The sequence below is a fragment of the Ailuropoda melanoleuca genome, chromosome 14 (assembly GCF_002007445.2).
Source record: "Ailuropoda melanoleuca isolate Jingjing chromosome 14, ASM200744v2, whole genome shotgun sequence".
In the NCBI taxonomy this organism is placed as follows: domain Eukaryota; kingdom Metazoa; phylum Chordata; class Mammalia; order Carnivora; family Ursidae; genus Ailuropoda; species Ailuropoda melanoleuca.
Genome location: NC_048231.1, coordinates 93,040,100 through 93,064,171, shown reverse-complemented (window position 1 = coordinate 93,064,171; position 24,072 = coordinate 93,040,100). Strand labels below are relative to the sequence as shown.

General features: G+C 38.7%; 1 protein-coding gene across 1 annotated transcript in view; it reads right to left on the bottom strand.

Annotated features, from left to right (window-relative positions):
- Positions 1-24,072, bottom strand: part of PHLPP1 (PH domain and leucine rich repeat protein phosphatase 1) — a 266,105-nt gene that overhangs the window by 54,153 nt on the left and 187,880 nt on the right. The window contains 2 exon segments of the mRNA XM_034642214.1: positions 242-472; positions 979-1,125. Of these exon segments, the coding sequence (XP_034498105.1) occupies positions 242-472; positions 979-1,125 (378 nt within the window).

Genomic DNA, 24,072 nt, shown 5'->3' with positions numbered 1-24,072 from the left:
GGAAGGAAAAAAATTGAAGAAAGAAGAGATGCTCAATGATGTTACCTGTCTCAAGCCACAGAAAAGGAGGGCAAAGAGAAAAAATACCCATTCTGTTCTCAATGATATGGTTTTCATTCACCATAAACTGCAACTAACCAGCTTGCTTGCCTTGCAGAAGAATGTCACCAAAAGGGCTATAACCTATTCCTAAATATAAGCTAAACACTTAAATGGGAATTATTTCTTAAAAAATAGTTACCTTAGATCCACATGTTTAATGTGAGGCATTTTTCTTAAAGCCTGTAGCCTAAGGGTCTCCATACAGTTTCCAGACATACAAAGTTTATCCACAGCAGTCAATTTCTCCAAAACCTCTGGAATGTCAGCGAATTCATTGAAAGAAAGACCAAGATAACTAAGCTGATGCATATTCTCCAACTCAGGAGGAAGGGCCTGGAGGAAGTTCCCATCCAACAAGAATGTCTGTAAGCTAGTAAAGAAAAGAATTATAAAGAGAATGTGTACATTTTACATATTTATTATCAGTGTACACCACAGAGAAAAGATCAGAGATAAGCATCTTAATCTTTTACTGAAAACAAAACTATGACCCATTTTCCCAACTTGGATAGGCATAAATGGGAACAATGTGAGCCAAATACAGTGTGAATGAGCCCCAATACCCATCTTTCATTGCTACTTTAAATATTAAGTCTTAAAATTCAACATACTCAGAAAATGAGAAAGTAAGCATATCATCCCATGGGTACACACACTCATCTGTGGGGATCTTCAGTTCTAAACAAGGATATTTTTAACTCTTCACAAGACTCTAAAGCATATAAAAGCTAATAAATGAACTCTCCAGAAGAGCCCGATCTCTTGCTTTAGAGCCAAGACTTACATGACCAATATAACAAGTTAACCAATCGCATAGGCTGCGACCCTAGTGCAACTTCCCGGGGGGTCTCCGAGGGATACCGTGCAGGTACGCACTTGTGCATAACTCCGACGGCTGCTGGGACTGCTCGCAGGGCGTTGCAGGACACGTTCAGCTCGGTCAGGGTTGGTATATTGCAGACTGCTAATGGGAAGTCCCCTAAATGATTATTGGAAAGGTTAAGACTCTTCAACTTGGTGAACCTGTTACAATAAAACAAAAGGAAAGAAAAAACAAATGTCAGAGATGCACAATATCACATTCTTTTAGCAGAGCTTTAGAGATAATCTAACCCAATTCAACTGCGGAGGAAATGAGCCCACAGAGGATAACCACGCAGCAGAGCTGGAGTGAACCTCTTCAGACTCTAAGGCCAGTGTTTAACCTAAAATATAAAACATTTAAAAACAAATTCGTCAGTCTAGAATGAGACTATTTGAAGACGTGATTCCTGCTGAAGTTTTTTTGTTTGTTTGTTTGTTTTAGCTTTACTGGGGTCAGCTTCATTAACACACCACTACGAGATAATGGAGAGAGAGGGAAAGAACAGGCAGATGTAGCCCTTCCGAATTTCTGTGTTATCCACACAAGTCAAAAATATTTCTGCTTCATTTCTCCCCAAATACAAACCTGAAATAAAGAATTTATCAGAACTACACACTGTCTTAGGGAACCAAATTTTAATAGTTCCAAATTTAAGAACCAATTATCATTTTTCAATCTCAACCTAACATTTGATACTGCTAACCACACACCCTTTCTGGAAAAGCTCTTCTTATTTCACTTGCATGACCTTTTCCTCACCCAGCCTCTTCCAACACTCTTTGATTCTTTCCTCCTAGGTTTCTTTCTTTTTTATTCTTCATCTCCTCTTCCCCACTCCACAGTTAAGTGTTTCTCACAGATCTCTGCTTTGCCAGTGTCTTTCCTTTCTCTCTTTACCTTGCCCTCCTTAGATATTGTTTTACTACTCTGTGAACAGCTCTCTCGAACCTACCACAACCATCTCCTGCCTCCTGGGCTACCCTACAGGATTTCCAGTGCGAAACTCAATCTACACCTTTCTCCCTAGACCAGCACTTCCTCCTGATCTATTTTTGTTAATGGCTCTTTCATTTTCTCCGTTGCCCCAGCGATTAAAGAAGTCATCTTTAAAGTTTTATTTCTCTGTGTTTTACTTCTCTGATGGTCCACTGCTGACCTCTACCCTTTCTTTTTATTTGAGATGATAATCAGATTAGTTATTGCATTATTCATTTTTTAAACTGACCAAACCTAAATGTTAGGCAGTAAGTACAATGCCTAGAACACACACACACACACACACACACACACACACACACACACCCCTTAAAAATAAACCCAATTCAATCCAATTAGTATTTTAAGGATAAATTGTCATGTGACCCAACTGTTGAATTTTATAATAAAAAAGGCTAAGCTTTATTTTTTAATTTTTTTCTAAGATTTAATTTCTTTATTTGAGAGAGAGAGAGCACACTCATACACAAGCAGGAGAGGGACAAGCAGGGAAAGAAGGACAAGCAGACTCCGTGCTCAGGAATCCTAAGCAGGGCTGATCTCAAGACCCTGTCATCACAACCTGAGCCGAAATCAAGTCAAATGCTTAACCAACTGAGCCACCCAGGTGCCCCTAAGCTTTGTTTTAAATTGCAACATAAAGTTTATTCTAAACAGAAAGGTGACAACGGGCCTACCTGACAGTTTAAAAGTGTTACTCTGATTTTTTTTTTACAATAGCAATTTTCTTGAATGGCAAAGTGTAGACCTAATAGTATTTTAAATTAAACAAAACAAAACCTTAAGAATTAACTGCTAAACCTGAATAATCACTTTTAATTTGCTTTATACTTTACAATGTGATTCATTAGGCCTTCTTAAGACAAAGAGTGCTTATCTTTTATTCTGACTAAATCATCCATGATCTATACTACACAAGCTAGAATTATAGGTTCTACTATTCCTAGTTCAAGAGGTTCTCAAAGCATGGCTGGAAGACCCTGGAAGAGGTCACTCAGACCCTTTCAAGAGAATTCCCAAGGTCAGAACTACTTTTGTAAGAATACTAAGGTGCCATTTGCCTTTTCCCAGTCTCCTTTTCTCTCAAGTGTCCAGTGGAGATTTCCACATGGTCTTTGTGATTACACACCTGACCAGATGCAGAAACAGGAGCTATCCAATTATCTTCTAGTAAGCCAGACATGAAAAGATTTGCAAAAATATAAAACAATGACACTCTTCTACCTACTTTTGTTTTCTAAAATAGTTACTTTTTATAAAAAATGTGTATGTTAACAAGAATGGGTTTATTATTTTTCTAAATATATATTAAAATACTCGGTTTAAGTTTTCAATGTTGTAAATATCAATAGATTTAATCCACATAAATAAAACCTGCTTGGGGTCCTCAATTTTTGAGAGAGTAAAGGAGTCTTAAAATACAGTTGCCAGATAAAATACAGAAGATAAACAACTTTTTTTTTTTTTTAGTGTAAAGTATGTCCCAAATATTGCATGGGACATACTTATACCAAAAAAAAAATTGTTGTTGTTTTTCTCAAATTCAAATTTAACTGGGTGCTTTTTTGTCCTTCTAAATCTGCCAATTCTACCCTGAAATAGATTAAACTGCTGTTCTAGTCCAAACAAAAACAGTATCCTACTTTCTAGATATGATTCCTCATTTGGTAGAACTGGCCACAGTTTAAAAATATACACACAATTAAACTGAACTTAGGAAAAAAAGGTTCCTCTAGGAAGGAAAAAGACCTACCAAACATTATTCAACACAACAGAGTGGAGATGAAATGATTACAACTCCAAGACTTACTCAAGACAGCAAATGAGAGTGCTGGCTTTTGGAAAAGTATTTGTCAATAATATGGTGGGGGGTTGGGGAGGGTATATTCATCTTTGCAAACAAATTTACTAGAACCACACCAGCCCTGACAACAAAGGAAAGCATTAAATTGAATGAGTAAAGACAGCTGAAGAAACAAACAAAAATAAAACTCTTAACAAGTACCCTCCATAGTCCTATGTATATATATAATTGCATTTTAAAATGGCCACAGGCTCTAAATACAAGGAAGAGCAATTATTCTTTGCATCAATTCAATGATAAAAATACTACCAGACCTTATGATAAAGAGAACTGTCCTCAGTCCCAGAACAAGGAGTCTGTGCTGTCCAGTAAGACAGCAACGGCCCTCAGTGACTACAGAACACCTGAAATGGGGCTGGTCCAAATTGAGATGTTCTCTACGTACTTAATACAAAAAAGAATGCAGACTCATTAATAATTTTTTAGAACAGACAGCAATTTTGATTCATAGCATTAAATAAGATATATCATCGAAACTAATTTCAGCTATTTCTCCTTACTTACTCTAATGTGGCTACCAGAAAATTTAAAATTAACTTATGTGGCTCACATTACATTTTCATGGAGAAGCATCTTCTCCATACTAAGAGTAAGCAGATTTCTAGAATTCTTTACCCAAATGACACCAAACCTGTTTTCAGGGCTTGTGTGGGCTTCTTCCCCACACCCATAGGCCCTCACCCATAGGCCCTAGGCGTGGACAGAACTGGGGACAGCGTGTCCACAGCCCTTGGTGTAAGGGATGGAGCTAGAGACAGAAAGAGAAGACATTTGGGTCACTGGGCCGTATCTCCCCATGCTGTCATTACCCAGTGTGGAATCCTAAGGGGTCTGAGGATTCTAAACTTGAATCTATGCTTGCAAGTCATTGATCTGTTAAGGCAGGAGGAGAGAATATATTTTATTTAATAGTTTATTAGCTTGATTGTAACTTAAATATGTAGATATATGGCATGAGGCCTCCATTTAAACTCTTGCCCTACACCTGTACATTTTAAGGGTCGATTCTGATTTATAAGTTTCTTAAATTTCTTTCCTTCCTTCTCATCACACTCCCTACATCCCTCATATTCCTTCCTGTGCAGCCCATCCCCCAAATTCTTCCCAGAAAAGAACACAGTGTTCAGCAGACTTGTTTAGCAAACAAAGCATCAACTGTTTCTGAGAACTCAAGTTCTTGGTCTGAACACATTAAAATTCATTTGTTTTGGAAACTCTAACCCTTACCCTTCTTACAGTTCCACTTTTTCTTTACAGATGTGGAAAGCAGTCAGATTACAGGCATCTGCCAATTCAAAAATCCCTTCAGAGAAAGATAACCTAGAACCTACTACTCTCAGGTCTTAAAATGGGGAAGAGATACCTAAAGACAATGTTTAAGTTAAAAGAGAGATAAGAAATCAAAATGGGGAGTGGATGACCTTTCCTCCCTTTACCTTCATTCAAAAAGAATGCAGAGGAGGGAGCAAGGAAATGACACTGTGTTAGGGAAGAAAAGACTAGAAATCTCTGTATCTCCTGCAAAATAAGACTTTAAGCCCTGTCATGCTAATAGGTGAACCCTATAAATTATCAAATGTACACAAACCCAGATTCCAAAATAAAACTGGCTGACTTTGGAAAAATACATATTTGGTATTTTAAATAATTTTATTTTAAACTACTATTATACTTCCTTTTTTTTTTTTTTTTTTTTTTTTTACTATTACAGTTCTTAAATGCTAAAATTAAGTCCTTAAAATGAAGTTACATTATATTCACTCACACAGGTAATTCCTCACAGCTCTTCAATATAGGCGTATAGAACAGAATCAAAACATCACAAAATTTCAGATTAATTAAAATTACTCTAATGATGATTGTAACAACTATAATGGTCGGGTTAGCAGTTAATAAGGAATGACTCTTCCTGATGTTTTAGAAACTAAAAGGACAGGAAACTGTAGTTTGTTTTTTAAAAAAACATGTGATACGTATATACATACACACAGTGCCAAGGCTAAAAAAAAGTTACCTAAAGTGGATAAGTCATCTTCATTTCTCAGTTACCTAAAGTGAGAATAAAGTGGCCTTTGAAGTCATTTTCTCTCATTTCTCAAGCTCACAGATAAAGGAGGCTCAGAGAAATTGCGTGTCACGTACAACCTGAGTATACTGACTTTCAACACCAGTACTACTTCTCACCTCTCCTGCTCTTCTTCTTTTGCATCTTATTAGAGACTTTATTTTTAAAGATTTTATTTATTTATTTGACACAGAGAAAGCCAGTGAGAGAGACAGCCAGTGAGAGAGAGACAAGCAGGGGGAGTGGGAGAGGAAGAAGCAGGCTCCCAGCAGAGGAGCCTGATGCGCGGCTCCATCCCAGAACGCCGGGATCACGCCCTGAGCCAAAGGCAGACGCTTAACGACTGAGCCACCCAGGCGCCCCTTATTAGAGACTTTAATATAAATAGGTCCAATTACTAATAATCCTAAGTCACGGGTCAAAGAGTGGTCTCAGAGAAGAGTATGGAAAGCATTCTTTTTTCAGCCTTACTTCCCCCTACAGAGGGTGGCGCACTGTCCGCAATGGAGGGCGACAAATACTCTGAACACGACGGGCAATTCCATTTAAAGCAAATCAGGCACACCCAGAGCTCACAAACTATCCAACAACCTGCAAAGCCTGACTTCACTCTGCAGAGCACTCAATCTACTTTAAGGAAAGAGCTATAACTCATGTCCGTTTGTTCTATAATAGAGCTCAAAGTAGGGCAAAAAAATCAAGTTAACATTTATCCGGAGTCTAACAGAGTAATCTTAGTTAATTCTTAAAGTTACAGGTGCAGTATTATAATATTACATTTAGCCAATGGTAATGGGCATTGTGGGCTTTTAGAACTCAGGTCTCACTTAACACAAAGTTCCACGGTACACTTTTGTTTTTTAATACTAAATGTCAGAGAAAAGTGCAGCCTGGGGCACCTGGGTGGCTCAGCTGGTTAAGCCTCCAACTCTTGATTTCTGCTCAGGTCATGATCTCAGGGTCATGGCATCCAGCCTGCATCCGGCTCTATGCTCAGCTCCCTGACCAACCCCCCCCCCCCCCTTGTGCACTCTCTCTCTCTAAAATAAACAGATAAATCTTAAAAAAAAAAAAAAAGACAAGTGCAATCAACTAAATACTTGATCATCTACAAAGATAGAAAACTCTACAAAGATAGAAAACTCTAACTCACAAAGAAAAACTGAAGTCCCTTCCAAACTAGGTATCCTAAGGGCCATATAACAAAGTGCAGGATTGCCTGGGAAGGGTAGGGGCCTTGAAATGATGGAAGGTCACAAGCAGAAAGATGGTAGAGTGGAGATGACACTATCACTGCTTTGCCAAATTGATGATACTTCTTTCATTTGCATCTCCTTCTGTATTTACACTATAAAATCAAAAGTACAGTAACAACGATACTGTAGCTAGATACTATAGCTGTATTAATGTTCTTAGTTCTTCCTTTCTTTCTCCAACTTCACACCATCACTAACTAACAACAAAGTAGGACCAGCACCTATTTTGAAACTGCTCCTGAGGGAATCAAGCAATCAGTATGTCCCTGCCCTCACCTAGCTTCCATCTTAATCCAGACAGCATGCTGACATATTACAGTCTACACTCAGCCTCAAATGGACTGTTTTCTTTAGTCACTAAAATTTCCAGGTATCATCTTCCAAGTGACTCCCTCTTCAAAAGGGAAGGGTACTTAGTTTCTTAAATTAACCTGAAAGGTTAAAATGCAAAGCACGCATGCATCCAATGTCCCTACCTTCATTAGACAGATATGTAGGTCTTTCAACGGATCAACCACAGTTCTATTAGCTTATTTCATTCTGGCCTCTGAAAAGCTACCTGGGAGCAAGTGCTCCTTACAAAAGGAAGTGGAGCCATGTTTTCCAAGGGCAAGAAGGAAAAAGCCAATGTTCCCTGATATCAAAGTTGGGAAAAATAAACAAACATAAATGCTGATTTTCATATACCTTCCCCCCGCCCCGGGGGGCTTGTTTTGTCACAATCCTAGACACTCTTCATCTTTCTCCTTTCTCAGCATGTATTCACTCAATCTACCCACACTCAAAACGCAATGGACAAAGTTCTTTAAGGATAATTAGGAAACAAAACCAAATAAATAGTATGATGATTATTTGGAGACATAATAATTAGCTTTAGATCCATCTAAATCTTTAGTAATTTTTCTTTCAGGAACTAAGGATAGGTTAGGAAAATTTGACCATAAAATAAAATAACAGTATGACAGAGGTACTCCTGTTCTTAAACCTATTCCAAATGTGATTAAACGGGAGTTACACATTACACTCATGAAGAGGAAACCATACTTGTTTTACTCAATGATTCTAATAGAGAGAAATCAATATAATTTTCTGGAGTTATTATTCACTACAAGTGGGTCAATTAGAAAAGATTCCCTGGTGATTGGATTTCCGTTTCATAGTAACAGTCCATGTTTCACTTGTTTTTTCCCTGTGGGGGAACACGCTAATACACTTTGGAAATTATTAGGCTCCAATATTAAGTAATGAAGGACCTGCTCAAGGGCTGGAGTTGTAAGCCTAGCTCTGGGCTTAGTCTCCTGCTTTCCATTAATTATGAAAAGCAGGCTCCCTAATGGCTCAGAGTGGCTGTACCTTAGTGGAGAGCTGCCAGGCTGTCAGTGTTCTGTAACAGTCACTATATTAGCTTTTAAAAGGATTGCTTTTATTTGATTACCAAAATAATACATGCTCATTTTAACAAGCTGAACTATAGAAGCATGTAAAGAACACATTAACAGTCTCTCCTACTTCCTCCCAAATCCCATCCCCACGAGATAACCAGTGTCAAGTTTGGTATACATGCTTCCAAAGCTTTTCCTCCCTATAGAACCCATACCGCATAAATAGGAGATAACCTCCCTCCCCTATTTTTTGAATGGGATTATACCACACACATTTTTTCTATAGCTTGTTTTCTCATCTACTACACACAAATCATCTTTCTGAGACAGTAGGTAAAAGTCTAACTCACTCTTTTAACAGCTGCATAATACACAGAGTACGATTGTACCACAACTGATTCCAGCCCTCCGCTGACTGACATTAGGAGTATTCCCAGTTGTTTTTTGCTATTAGGAATATCCAGCATATCCATTTGTGCATCAGTGCTTTCACTTTGCAGTATTTATGAGTGCCCAATGACTTACCCATAATTCTGAAATCCAACAGCCTCTGAAAAGTCAAAAAATTTTTACTGATTCATGTGGTGACAAAAGCTAACCTGAACTGATGTGAATATTCTGATATGAATTTGTTCTCTTTAGAAATATAAACGTGTCTGCTTATGGAGACCCAAAGCCTGCGAGAGGTGCTTTACAATATATATGTCTATATTATTAATAATCTGAAACTCTCTGAAATGCCCCTCAAGAGTTTTGGGTCAAGGATTGCGAACCTGTATTTCTGAAAGTATAACTGACGGGTCCAAGAATATGTACAATTTAAATTTTAATACGTATGGCAAAATTACCAAAAGGTTGTAGAAATTCATACTCCCAATCACCCATGTTGGAGAGGGTTCCTTCCCATGCTTCCTTCCCTAGCATTTAATGTTGGCATCCAGTTGGCAACAGCTGGCACTGTTGCTAATCTGATGGGCAAAAAACGGTATCTTTTTGTGAAGTTCATCTTCTTTGGAATACACATTCATATCCTTTGCCTGTTTTTCTATTGGGTTATTTGTCTTTAACTTATTAATTTGTAGGAGCTCCCTGAATATTAACTGCCACACCCAGTGTCATATGCTGCTATGTGTCACATGACACTCCTAGCCTCCTGTTTCATTTTCCCCCACTCTGTTAATGATGACTTCAGCCACACACTAATCTTTAATTTTTATTTGCTCAAATTTGGCAATCTTTTCTTTGATGGAGTCTATATTTTTCACCTTGATCTTGGGAAGGTCCTCTTACCTCACCCCAAAGTGGTACAAAAGTTGTTCCCATATAGCCTAATATTCATGTATTTTTATTTTGTACATTCAGATCTTTATTTCACCTGACATTTATTTCTTACAGGTGATGCTTGGTAGAGATTTTTTTTGTCTAGTAGTTAATTATGCCAACACCATTTATTAAATAAATCACCATTTTCAATATTCATTCGATTTAATATTCATTCAATTTCATATACTAGGCAAATAGTGAACAAAAAGAGAAAGCCTACTACTGCTCAAATAAAACAGACTAAGAAAAAAGCATAGGTAAAAAACAAGCTACGTTTACTATTTATTTCTCTTTTTTTCCCCAAGATAATTTATAAAATCAAATGCCTGCTTTCTTGTTCTTCCTAAGAGCCCACCTTGCAGTTTGGAGTCCATAAAACACTTTGATTAAACAATTCATTTGACAGAGTAACTTGTCTCTTTTATCTGTAGAAGGACAAACCTTGGAAAGAGTATCAAAATACTTTTAAAAAACGTGTATTGAATGCATGTTCTCTCGAGAAGCATTAGTTAAACCAGTGAGTGAAAGAGATGTCAGTCAGCAACTTCTTAATTTATCCTCTTTGCACGTTAAATTCTGACTCTTCTAGCGCAGAACTTCACTGTTCGGGAACTTCGTCCTACAGCCACGTTTAAATATTTTTGCCCTAATCCAGGTATGACACAGCGCAACCAGTGCTATAGTATTTATGTCAGAAAGCAAGACAATTTGCAAAAGACTTAAAAGGCTCTCTTTCCTGGATACAGAAGGAAAGAAAGAGTATCTTTTGCCCCATGTTCCTCTCGGACGTGTCTGCGGCTGCGGTGGCATTTGAGAAACATTTGACTCACTGGGCCTGTTTCAGAATTACTGGGAACACCTACTCTTCAGAAATCATGACTCAGCTCCTTTTAGCTCTCACACCCCCAAACTCTACTGCCCTGGGACTGAACTCTTATTGGTGACTTCTCTGCTTCTTGGTGCAGTGATTTTTCCTGTTGTCCCTTTAGGACAAAGTCCACCAGCCTCGCACCCAGTGAACACCTGCCAGGGTCTTCTGGGAATTTCAGCACGCGTACAAATGTACAAATGCTAATGTGGCACACAACCAGCTTCTCGACACTTGAGCCAAAATACACAGAAACCATTCCGTCTTAATCCTAATCACCACTAATGACTCTTAGTACAAGCAAAATAGGCGTATCACCTTTTCGTATGACTAGAAAACAAAAATAAACACATGCATATCTTGGATAAAACTCTATTTGAGAATAATTTTCTTAAGAATTGCCGCAGATGGAGGAAAGCTACAACTCACAGACATAATTTTTCCAAAATAATAATCAAGGAAATCGAGAACACTCCATATTGGCAACAATTACAAGGGACATATTGCTGGGATGCAAATGAAAACATTCCCTAAAGAGAGGCATTTCTATTTTAATCCTCTTTTAAAATGATTCAAATAGGAGGCACTTACTGGTTACTTACTTTGTGCCAGACCTAGGCTAAGTTAACCCTATGTATACGACAGCCAATATGACAGAGCTCCAACCCACGGAGGGGTGGCGGGGGCGGGTAGGGAGACGTGAGGGGCAGGCTCCCACGAACCAAGTAAGTACATTATATAGAAAACCACTCCAGGGACGCCTGGGTGGCTCAGTTGGTTAAGCGTCTGCCTTCGGCTCAGGTCATGAACCCAGGGTCCCGGGATCAAGTTCCACATCAGGCTCCTTGCTCAGCAGGAGACTGCTTCTCCCTCTGCCTGCGCACCCCCTCTTGTGTTCTCTCTCTCTGACAAATAAATAAAATCTTTAAAAAAAGAAAAAGAAAACCACTCCAAATCATAAGATGGTAATCATGTGGAAAAAGCAGTCACTAGATCTACAGTAATCTACAGTAACCCTGCACTAAATTCACGAAAGTAATGAGTCACAAGCGGCATAAATCTGTTGTGCTTTTTTTTAATAAACTGGCAATATAATGATCGAAAAGACAAACAAGAGGTATGTGATTATGTTACAGTTAAACATACCTTCCTTATGAAATGGTTTCTTTATTCAACTTATCCATGACTACCTTTTCTTATTTTTTTACCAACAGATCTGCCCACAGCCAATTCAATTGCAACATCATTCAAGAGATGTTTAATATTAACCACCATACTAGCAGGACAAAGAACAAAAATGTAAAAAGCAGAAAACAGATTGCTATTTCCACTCCTCTTCTCAGAGGAAAGAAAAAGAGAAGGTCCACAAAGTATACCTGGATAAAATCCCAGTTGAGTCATATAAGGATATATAAAAATGAAAACCAGATAATATCTCTATCAAAGATATCAGATTATCAAAGGAGAAAGTAAATGTAAGCTAAGGTCAGAAAGAATAATTATATCATGAAAATGTGCTTAGACATGAGTAGTTTAAGCTCACATCACGCCCACGAATAAACCAAGCACACCTGATAGTTAATAGGAAAAAATCCAATACCCAAAAGTTTACTAAATACAATAAAAGTCTGAACCATCCATTCGGTAAACATTGTCTGAGTTCTTATTATGCACAAAGGTGTGTGAAGCATACAAAAGAGAATTACATATGGTTTTCACCCTCCAGGAATTTAAAAATAGTTTGGGAGCAAAGCTGCTATAATACAAAGCACAAGATGAAAACTTACTGGAAAAAAAACAAAACAAAACCATAAGTACTTACAGAAGAGAAAACTCACTTTGATCGAAGGGATACAAGAGTTTAATGGGGAGATGGGGATTAGAGAAGAGGACATTCAAGGAGAATAGGGTGGCGGGACTGTTTCTCAAATTTAGCATGCGTTGTTAAAAATGCTGTTTCCTAGGTCTCATCACCAGAGGTTCTGACTCCACAGGGATGGCAGGAAAAAAGATTTCTCTGTTTTCTGTGAATACCCCATGCACCCCATGTGATCCTGATGTAAAAATCATATTTTGAGAAACACTGATTTGGAGGGCAAAAACTACAGGGTATACTTGGGAAGCATTAAGCAAATGATAGCATTAAGCAGGAAGAACTGTGGTCTTAAAGGGCGCGTGAAGACTAAGCACAGGGCGCCTCAAATTCCAGATGAAGACACTGCTATTTACCGATGAAAAACTCTGAATAAAGAAGTGAAACAGTCTATGCAAGGACGCATGGCTTTGTGTGAATCATGCAAATCACAGAACATCTCTGTGCTTCAGATGTGCTTGACACACACACACACACACACACACACACACACACACACACACACCCCTACCTCTCCATGTGGGGTGAAAGGTGCATTCTGACAGAAATATCTAATTGGAAAAAAACTGTGTGGAAAGTCAGACTTTCCCTAAGCTTCTCTTGTTAATTACACGTCCCAAAGACAGCACCCGGGAGGGATGGGTGTGCCCTCCTCCAGAGAAGCCACTGTGAAATATCCTGCCAACGCTGGCACCATCTGCCCAACCCACCCGTGGGAAATGACAGCAGGCGCGGGACTCCTCCCATTCACAGCTCGGTTACTATGGAGAGCATGGTGAATGACATTACAACTCCAGGCACTCTCAGGACAACAACTCTCCTGGATTTTTCGTTTTCAAAAGTGACACGTGTGTGTGGTCAGAAGGAGCTCCAGAGTGAGCTGAGGCTGTTTGACCTGAGGCAGAGGAGAGAGGGAGAAAGAGGCATTACTGGGTTTCCCTCAGTGTTCTTGCACTGGCAACCAAAGGGGTTTTTTTCAGAAGTCATCATGTTCCCAAGTTGTGATGACACTTCACCATTAAAAACCACAAAACAAGCATCATTGGTTGGGCTCTCCCTGCATGCTTATTCTCTGTCCCCTAAGAGCTATATGCAGAGTTGAAAAGTTGGTTACCACTCAGAAGAACAAATACTTACAAATACTGCGTTCACCGCTTGCAGTTAAGTTAAAGCTTGCAAAGCACAGCAAAGAGCTCAACTAGAACAAATGGAAGAATGGAATTGGCCAGAATACAATAGCCTCACTGGAATCAAGCCAAGACTTCTGAAGATCCCTCCTCTTTCTTTTTATTTAAGTGGGGAAAAAAAGGTTAAACATCTTAAAGGATCCCAAGAAGTCAATAGGGCAGACTGTAATTTAATACAGTCTGGTCGATAAAGAAATCTTTTGTGTTTTTCTGAGCTCCCTCTTCTTCATGCACCATGTGAGGGAAGAAGAAAATCAGCTATTATTTTCAGAAATGAGGTCGGGAGCCCACACCAAGGGGAAGACCAAAGGCTACACAATCTCAGCGCCCCAAGCACCAAGTAAAGGCTTTCCTTTGATCAGGGAAGGAAAATGGGAATCGTGTGAAATGGAAAGCTTCCCAAGAGGATCAAAATTCCATGTGAAAAGCAAAGCTGTATTATAAAGGAACTTCCAGTGTTGGGAAGAGTTACCTGAAAGGGCATTCCACCCAGTCTATGAAATTCCCTATACACTTGGCAAGCCTCACCAGACCCCAGTAGTGGAAATACCTTCCCAAGGTTATTTACCCCCGAGCTGCACTTGTGCTAAGTCTTCTTTAACACCTCGGCCATACCCTTTCTGCAGCACTTAGCTCTTGTTCACTTGTAATATTTTTTTATATGGCAGAGCATCTTCACAGAAGCTGAAACTGGGCTACGTACCACAGTTCCAAGTCTGGCAAATGAGCTGCAAAAATACTTTAGCATGCTGCTCCTGATTCTACTGTTAATGAATCATCACTATTCCCATTAAAAGTGAGTTTTCAGAAATTACTGATAAAAACAAAATATTAGGGGTGCCTGGGTGGCTCAGTCGTTAAGCGTCTGCCTTCGGCTCAGGGCATGATCCCGGAGTCCTGGGATCAAGCCCCATATCGGGCTCCTCCACTGGCAGCCTGCTTCTTCCTCTCCCACTCCCCCTGCCTGTGTTCTGTCTCTCGCTGGCTGTCTCTCTCTGTGTCAAATAAATAAATAAAATCTTTTAAAAAAAAATTAAAATCTTTCTTTAAAAACCTGGAAATGTGACCTTTTGGTAGGGGTAAGTAATTAACGTAACTTCGTAGCTCTAGAATGCCAAAATCCCCAAAAGAACAGAGTAGGAAATAAGGTCATTTGTTTTCACTCCATGGGGATTAAAAATGTAGAAAATTGAGCTAAGAAGAAGGTACTTGATAAATTCCAGGCATAATTATGAGTTTCTCAACGCTCATTTCTTCATAGCTTTCATTCTACTCCACCCACACACTTGCACACCCAACTCAACTTCATTCCTTCTCGCCACTGTTCTCCTATTTGAAAAATCTCTGCTTCACCCCCATCACTCTTATTCCTCTCAGCAAAAACACATGTCACATTTAAACAGAGATCAAGGGCACCTGGGTAGCTCAGTCGTTAAGCATCATCTGCCTTTGGCTCAGGGCGTGATCCCAGATTCCTGGGATCGAGCCCCGCATCGGGCTCCCTCCTCCACTGGGAGCCTGCTTCTTCCTCTCCCACTCCCCCTGCTTGTGTTCCCTTTCTCGCTGGCTCTCTCTGCCAAATAAATAAATAAAATCTTTAAAAAAAAAAAAAAAGAGATCAAATCACTTCTTTGCTCCAACTCATTAACTCACGCTCTCCTTGACCCAAAAGTAATTGTAATCTTTACCTTATTTTAGGTTATATTATGCCCATTTTATACCATAGCCTATAAGACACAAAGACAGGCTTACTCCTAAGTTCCTTGAAATTGATCTCCAGGTGCTATATAATGTAACATGATTAATCTACAATCATTCTAAATGACTTCTGTCCCCTTAAAATAGTCACCTCAAGCACTAAATACACCAAATGGTGCCACTGTTCAAAGCATTTTTTGGATGCTCTTTTCTGAAAGTTAGGATCACATTTCTTTGATTATCCTTGGTTGTGGGAAAGCTAACAATTCAATTCAACAAATATTAAGGGACTTGCCACGTATATATTATATCTCGTGGCTAAATATGGGGGGGGCATCAGAGAGGGAAGACAAAGATAAGGAAACTTCACCTCTGTTCTCAAGGACTTCATATAGATGGCTGAAGTTTTCAAATGTTGGTTATAAAAGGTATACTTAGTATATGCATTAAGTAGAGAGAAAGCTAACAATTCAGAAGACTAAAAGGTCACACGGAAATGGGAACTAACTAAAAATAAAGGTCATTACAAATGTGTTTTGAAGGGGAAGAGGATTCACTGGGTTGAGCCTGGGTCTGGCAGGTGAAAAGCAGAAGAGGAGAGACATTCCTTGCAAGGTGAATGTGAAGTATGTTTAGAGAATGGTGAATAGACTTGTAGTTTTTTTTTTTTTTAAAGAAGTCCAATATTATACTGTCTGTTTAAAATCTAGTGTTTCCTTTTCCAACTTCAAATCCCTTCTTATGAATCTCTTCCTTCGTAATCTTTTCCGAATCACCTCACCATGCAGGCTGTCCTATCGTCTTACCTTCAACCAAAGAGAAACATCATGATAAATTACCAGTCTCCCTTCCTTCCACATGTGGCTGCAAATACCTTTTGCAAAGAAGTGGGGTACACTTAACACACTGTTGAATGAATCAAGACGATTCCCAACACTATTTGCTCACATATTCATTCGTTTACCAAGTATGTATTTAATGGCCCATCTGGCAGTGGTTCCTCCCTCTGAGGAAGAACAGATCCCTGCTCCCTAAGAATTCAAAGCAAATAAGATAAATACAGAACACGGTTTAAAAAAAAAAAAAAAGGTGACAGGCTGAAGTCAACTCTTTCCTTACGGTACCTATGCTGAAAGTCACTTAGGCAAAAATTAAATGCAACATCAAATGTTTACAAGTTGAAGCAATACAGCTACTCCTAGGCATTACATCTTCACGAGAGCGGACACTTTTTTAACTATTGCATAAAATATTGTGAAACTGAGGCCATAGTAACAAAACAACAACAAAGTTCAGTATCCAAAGGATAATGTTTAAAAAAAAAAAAAAAAAAGGCTGATGGGGGAAAATCTGAGGGGATTTTTTTTTTCACCAATTTCAGTATCACATATGGTAAAAAAGCACATTAATAATTATGCAGACATACATGATTTACCAAATAATTTGAAACACCAACTTCCACTGAAATTAAAGTTAATAATCCTCCTATAAAAAAATCAGCTCCATTCCTAGAACTCGCGGGGACCCTCTAGCCCTGCTAACCTTGTTTCCCTTTACTAACTCAGCAAGAGCTGGGAATCAGATTCACTTCCCTTATTAATGGATGAAAGTGATAGATAATCACCAGCCATCAACACAACTGAACCATAATCGATTTGTATTTATGAGAGTAATTATTATATAATTTGTCTAATTTCCAACAAATAGAATTAAACAATTGAAGTGTTTTCATTATCATCAATTTGTCAAATATTCAAACATAGGCTCATCTATAAAAGTGATAGGCAGAAGTAATTAATAAGTTAAAATTATTCAAGATGAGGACATTTAAGTTCAAATGAAGTGGCAAACTTTCCAAGTACCATGGACAAAGCTACAGACACATGTGCATACGAATTACTACTATCAAACTCTACTTTTGAGTTTGCTCTCTACACAGCTCTCTGTAACCACTGCACTGGCTATCACCATAAAAGAACTCTCTGATCCGTCATCCCTTACAAACTCTAGATCCTTCAATGCAATATCACTATTCATGAGACTTTAATAAATGGTAATTTTAAAAGAGCTCAATGCATCAGCACAGTAAAATGTTTGAACACTAATACAATCTTGTACAAGTAAGTTCATACTGCTTCAGTACAGTATTAAAAACAATAAACCTAAGACATTGGAAGGAAAGTTATATTCCTCAAATTTAAACCAGCGAAAAGGTTGTCCTCTTCACTGACTTTACAAAGAAACTTACCATATTTAAAAGAATTCTCCACTGCAAATAATAATAAGCTTAGTACTAATACCGTCTGGGTCATCTAAATGGAGATGTAGCTAATGTAAATGAAGTACTATCTATTAATAAAACAGAGGTAAATAACACATTATAATTAATAGTGACATACGTAATCAGGAACGAAACCATTAAACTACCAAAAATTACTCTGACTTTGCCTCTCCTCTATATTTTGAAAACTAACTTGAAGAGCTCCAATGCCAATAAAGGAAAAACAAACAGTGATCGTTCCAAGAACAATGTTTTCCCTCTGAAACTGCTGGCCTATGTGTGTACATCAGCATGCCATCTTTCCAGATTTAGAATGCGGCTGGAAATACCAACGTAAATGTTCTGTGAAAACAGCTCATGTATTTAAGGCAAGAATTTCCAATAGGAAGAAAAATTAAGGGGAGATGTGGTTAAGAGAAAAAGTGGCAGAACTCCTACCTGTTATAAACACACTGTACTTAAAGTTACTCCCTGGATATCTGCCCTAACTAACTTTGTAATCTAAAAATTCATTCCTTGAGACTCAGGTAAAAACACAGTAAGTTCCCTTCTGGTACCTCTCTAACATATTCACTGTGAAACATGCACTAGAAATTAGCACAAATTCCTTAAACGCACAAATAAAAATGAGCAATATTTGGCATATTTGGCATAAATATTTGGCATATCTCAAATCTACCATATTAACTGTATCGGCATATAAAAGCTACACGAGTGCTTTTCAGAGTATATGAGTTTAAAAATACATATTATAATTTCAATTCCTAGCACTAAGTGTGTGTATGTGTATTATACTAAACTTACTACTTTGAGAACTTTGCAATACAGCATTTCTTGCACAATGTGGGTAGTAGAATGTGGTAGAAAAAAAGCTGGTTTAAAGCCCATTTGTTTTCCAAATGGCAACACAAGAGCAGCTTTAGCAATTGCTCAGAGCCCCCCCTCAGCCCCCCACAGCAAGTCACCTCGGTCTATCTCCCAAGGCATAATGCAACAGAAAGAAAACAGAAACCTCTGTTGCCATGTAAAACTGAAAAATCTTCTACCTTAAGTGAAGGACATGGCTTTATACTGCACACTACAAAGGACAAACTAATAATATGTAATTTCATATGCTTTGTTTGCTTTTCTAAAAAAATGTAAATGAAAGAAGTTGAACATCACTACATACTATCTATTTATATCAAGTACAAAAGCAGGCAAAACTCATTTATGGTGTTAAAAGTCAAGATAGTGATTATCTTTAATCTCTAATTAGAGGAGGGGCACAGGAAGGCTTCTGGGGTGCTAGTAATATTCTATTTCTTAATATATATGCATGGATGTGTTTACTTTGTGGAAACCCACCGAATTATACACTCACACTTGTGCCTTTTCTATGTTTTATTATACTTCTACAAAAAGACTTCATAAGGTTATACGAGGAAGAAAGAAGACCCCAGATCCTCTCCCCAATTCCAGCAAAACACAGCTTATTCCCTGGAAGAAACTGAACTGGAGAGTCTCTGGCTCAAAGACATCAGGTCTAGTAGAAAGCACTTTTCTGAAAACAGGGATCAGTTAAAAACCCACACGCTGAAAGAAGGGGGGTAATCAGAAGGGGGAATGAAGCATGAGAGACTATGGACTCTGGGAAACAAACTGAGGGCTTCAGAGGGGAGGGGGGTGGGGGAATGGGATAGACTGGTGATGGGTAGTAAGGAGGGCATGTATTGCATGGTGCACTGGGTGTTATACGCAACTAATGAATCATCAAACTTCGCATCAGAAACCAGGGATGTACTGTATGGTGACTAACATAATATAATAAAAAAACATTAAAAAAAAAAAAACCCACACGCTAAACCTTGAGATTACAGCTCTCTTCCTCACTCTGCTTCCTGAATCTTGCCATGCATTGCCCACACAGACGACCATAGGATTCCTCTCAAGTAAAACTGACATACTTTAGGGAAAAGATCCACAGATACCGCCTTAGGAAGTTCCCCAATGAAACCATGAGCTGACCCCCGATAGTCATGGCAGGGCAGCTGTATGGTGGAGAAGCCCTACCCACGTATCACAGTAGCCAACTCACTTCTCAGTGACTCACCATTAAATAGGAACAGAGAGCAAAGGATCACCAAATAGTTACGTTTCTAACACAAAAGTCAGATACCTACACAAACAGGAAAAAAAGAAACAGTGTAAGAAGAAAATAAATAACTTTAATGTCCTTGGAAACAGAAGAAGAGAAAAAAAGAGAAGAGAATGCTATTAAAATGCACACAAATTAGAAAACAAACAAGAAAGAGCCCTTGAAAAATGAAGGCAGCAGAACTTCAGAAGGGTTAAGATAAAGGAGAGAACACCTGTCAAGAAGTAGGGCATTAAAGCAAAGAGATAGGAAAATGAGAGAATTAGAGGAGAAACAAGGAGGTCCCACTGAACTCACAGGAATTCAGAAGAAGGAATGAGAAAACCAAGGCAGGGGAGAAAACGATCAAAAAAACATAGAGAAAGTTTTCCAGAACTGAAGGACGTAATTTTTTTCAGATCAAGTGTTCGTCATAATGGCTGAAATTAATGAAGAGTGCCATAAAAAGAAGGCCCTGAAATCTTTTGGAGGTTGTTTAAAACAAAACAAAACAAAACAAGCATGCAAAGGGGAAAAAAGATCACCCGTAAAGAGAGGAATCAGAATAGCATAACACTTTTTAATAGCAACTGTAGTACATAGAAAATAATGGTGCACCAGCTTCAAAAATCTCAGGACACAGCCAAGAAGCCAGCCAAGTTCCCATTCAAATGGGAGAGAAAAATATTTTCAGATATGCGAAGTGTCTAATAAATTGGTCTCCCGTGTCTCCTCTCTCAGGAAGATATTCCATTAAAAAGAGGGAGTAAACCAAGTCTTTCTTCACCTTACTAGCTGTCAGCAAACTACAGCTCCAACACAGGGGAGACGAGAACTACCAGGGAAGTGACAGAAGGTCATCCCAGGACACCAGCTGTGCACCAAGCCTACGGAGCAGGTAGCTACCCTGACTCCAGGGGGAAAGAAGTGTCCAAGAAAAAGGTGTCAAGAAGAATGTCAGAGTTGTCAAAAAACTTAGAAAGACTAGGGAAAAAAGGACACAAGCGAGAGGCTACTCTCCAGCCAGCAGGAGAAAGGAAATACAGTGACTGCGTTTAATAAGTGCCTTAGCTGTGGGCCACAGCTCCCTGCTCACAAAGAGGACAACCAAAACTGACAGTCGGCCACACACCGAGTGGATGGGAGGAGACGCAGTGTGCGCACGTGGTGTGACAAGGTAAGAGAGTTACATCTTCACCCTCCACAGTAGTAAGTCAACATACAATGTCCAACAACAAAAAAGAGTAAAATAGCAGTATATACAGAATACTTCGGAAGACGGAGGAAAACCGCGAAAAAAGAGCCAAAAGACTCAAAAATAGTTGCCTGGGGAGCAGCACTGGGGTGTAAGGATGGGCGGGAGTTCCAGGCACATATTTCTTATTATAAGTCTTGTTTTTTATTAAGATTTTTAAAAATCTACATAGGATATTACTTGGATGGGGAAGAAGTTTAAGTTTTTTTTGTTTTTTTTGTTTTAAGATTTTTATTTATTTACTTGACAGAGACAGAGACAGCCAGCGAGAGAGGGAACACAAGCAGGGGGAGTGGGAGAGGAAGAAGCAGGCTCATAGCAGAGGAGCCTGATGAGGGGCTCGATCCCACAACGCCGGGATCACGCCCTGAGCTGAAGGCAGACGCTTAACCGCTGTGCCACCCAGGCGCCCCTAAGTTTTTAAACTATGAAACAAAAGCAAGGAATGTACGAAACCGCGGGCGAGACAACTAGCAAGGACGCACTGCAGCGGGAGAATTACAGGGGGGCAGCCATTCTGCACAGCTCCTGCCCTGTCTCCTGCCCAGATGAGAGTGGAGAACTGCTTGCCCGGACAGGGCAGAGCTGCGGGACAGGCTGTGTGCTCCCAGAGGGGGAGCACGAAGAGGCGGGGAAGGGCTGAAAAGAAATTGATAGACGCAGAATCCACAGATACGGAGACCCAATCAGGAAACTCTGAATGATACCAAGTTCTTGATGTTTGCAGCGGAAGTACAGAACTTCCTACACTTCTATGAAGCCTGCTTATTATTTAGTCCTTTCAGAGTTTCCTGACTGGCCCTCTCTACCTGTGGATAAAAGCACCTTTGCTATAGACTACAGTATGATGGTTATCTCAGAGAAAACACTTGTATGATTATTTGAGCTGTGAGCCAAACTACTCAATAATTCGTGGAATACCACTTTTACTTGAAAGAACAACTGACAAATTCGTTATTCGGACTTGGGTATTTGGCAGACATTTTCTCTACAATGAAGTGAGAAGGTCATTTCAGGAAAAACAACTGACAGTATTTGTTGCCAAGGATAGCCTTCAAGCTTCCAAATGAACATCAAAATTTTGGGAAACTTGTTTCTACCGTGAACTGGAGAACTTCCCAATACTTAAAGATTTTTCTGATGAGATCACTAGTGATATTAACAACTGTCATGTCTTGAAATTGCACAATAAAATGCGTTAACATTTGGAATAGCTCCATTATCTAATGAACTAGTATTTCCCAAATGACCAATAATTAACACAGTAAAATGATGCACAGGCAAGAACCCATTCAAAGTGCAAGAAAGGTCAACACAACCTAACGTAAAAGAATGTTTCAAAGTTTAACAACAGGGTTTTAGATTCCATACTGGAACCAACATTTAAGAAATGACCACTTGTCAAGTTTTGGTATAGTATCAAAAAAGATTATTCACAATGGTCTAAAAAGACAATTAGAATACTCTTCTCTTTTCCAATTATACATCACACAAACTTTATAATAAACACTTACTGGATTATTCTTTTTGGATATTAAAAACCATGAACACATAATCACAATGGTAAGTTACCACAGTTTAATCTCGGATCATTATCAGTTATTTAGAACAAGTGAACAACTCATTATTTATTTAAAAGTTATATTCTTTTGCAGTTATAGTCTCATATATCCGCAACAAATATTTAAGTATCAGAGGCTTAATTTACCACAGAATCAAAAATGATCATTGCTCTAAAAAGGAAATAAATACAGTAAATTCTTAAATCTGTTTTAGGTCCACGCAAATAAAGTCCCTTCTCTCCAGTTTATAAAGCAGACCATTTTAACATTTGACTCTTGAAAGCTAACCACTAATCACCCAGATGACCTGGTATTAGTGGATTTAAACCTTAGTTCTTAAACTGGTAGGGAAATGTCTTTTCATAGAAAAAACTGACTTTTTATAAATTTCAAAAGAAATAATCTAATCTGAACAAACCTCTGTAGTTCAGAAATAACACATCAAGTAACAAACTTTTCACAGACCCATTTGTAGATCAGTTTAGAAACAGAAGTCTTTTCAAGAGAAATATTCTCTTACACAAATCTGTCCAGTTAATGAATACCATAAATCATTCGTTTCAAAGGCAGGGACCTTAAAAAAAATTCCAGAATGAAACTAATAATGTCCTCACTTTCATAAAGTCCTATTACCCTGCCCTCTAAAAGAGAAAGTTTACACACTGTAGCTTTTTAAGTCATAATATTCAAGAAACAGACTTCATCAAAATAAAAAGCTTCTGCACAGCCAAGGAAACAGTCAAAAAAACTAAGAGGCAGCCCATGGAATGGGACAAGATATTTGCGAATGACACTACAGATAAAAGACTGGTATCCAAGATCTACAGAGAACTTCTCAAACTCAATACACAAGAAACAAATAAACAAATCATAAAATGAGCAGAAGATATGAACAGACACTTTTCTAATGAAGACATACAAATGGCTAACAGACACATGAAAAAATGTTCAAAATCATTAGCCATCAGGGAATTTCAAATCAAAACCACACTGAGATACCACCTTACGCCAGTTAGAATGGCAAAAATTGACAAGGCAGGAAACAACAATTGTTGGAGAGGATGTGGAGAAAGGGGATCCCTCTTACACTGTTGGTGGGAATGCAAGTTGGTACAGCCACTTTGGAAAACAGTGTGGAGGTCCGTTAAAAAGTTAAAAATTGAGCTACCCTATGATCCAGCCATTGCACTACTGGGTATTTACCCCAAAGATACAGACGTAGTGAAGAGAAGGGCCTTATGCACCCCAATGTTCATAGCAGCATTGCACACAATAGCTAAATCTTGGAAGGAGCCGAGATGCCCTTCGACAGATGACTGGATTAAGAAGATGTGGCCCATATATACAATGGAATATTACTCAGCCATCAAAAAGAACAA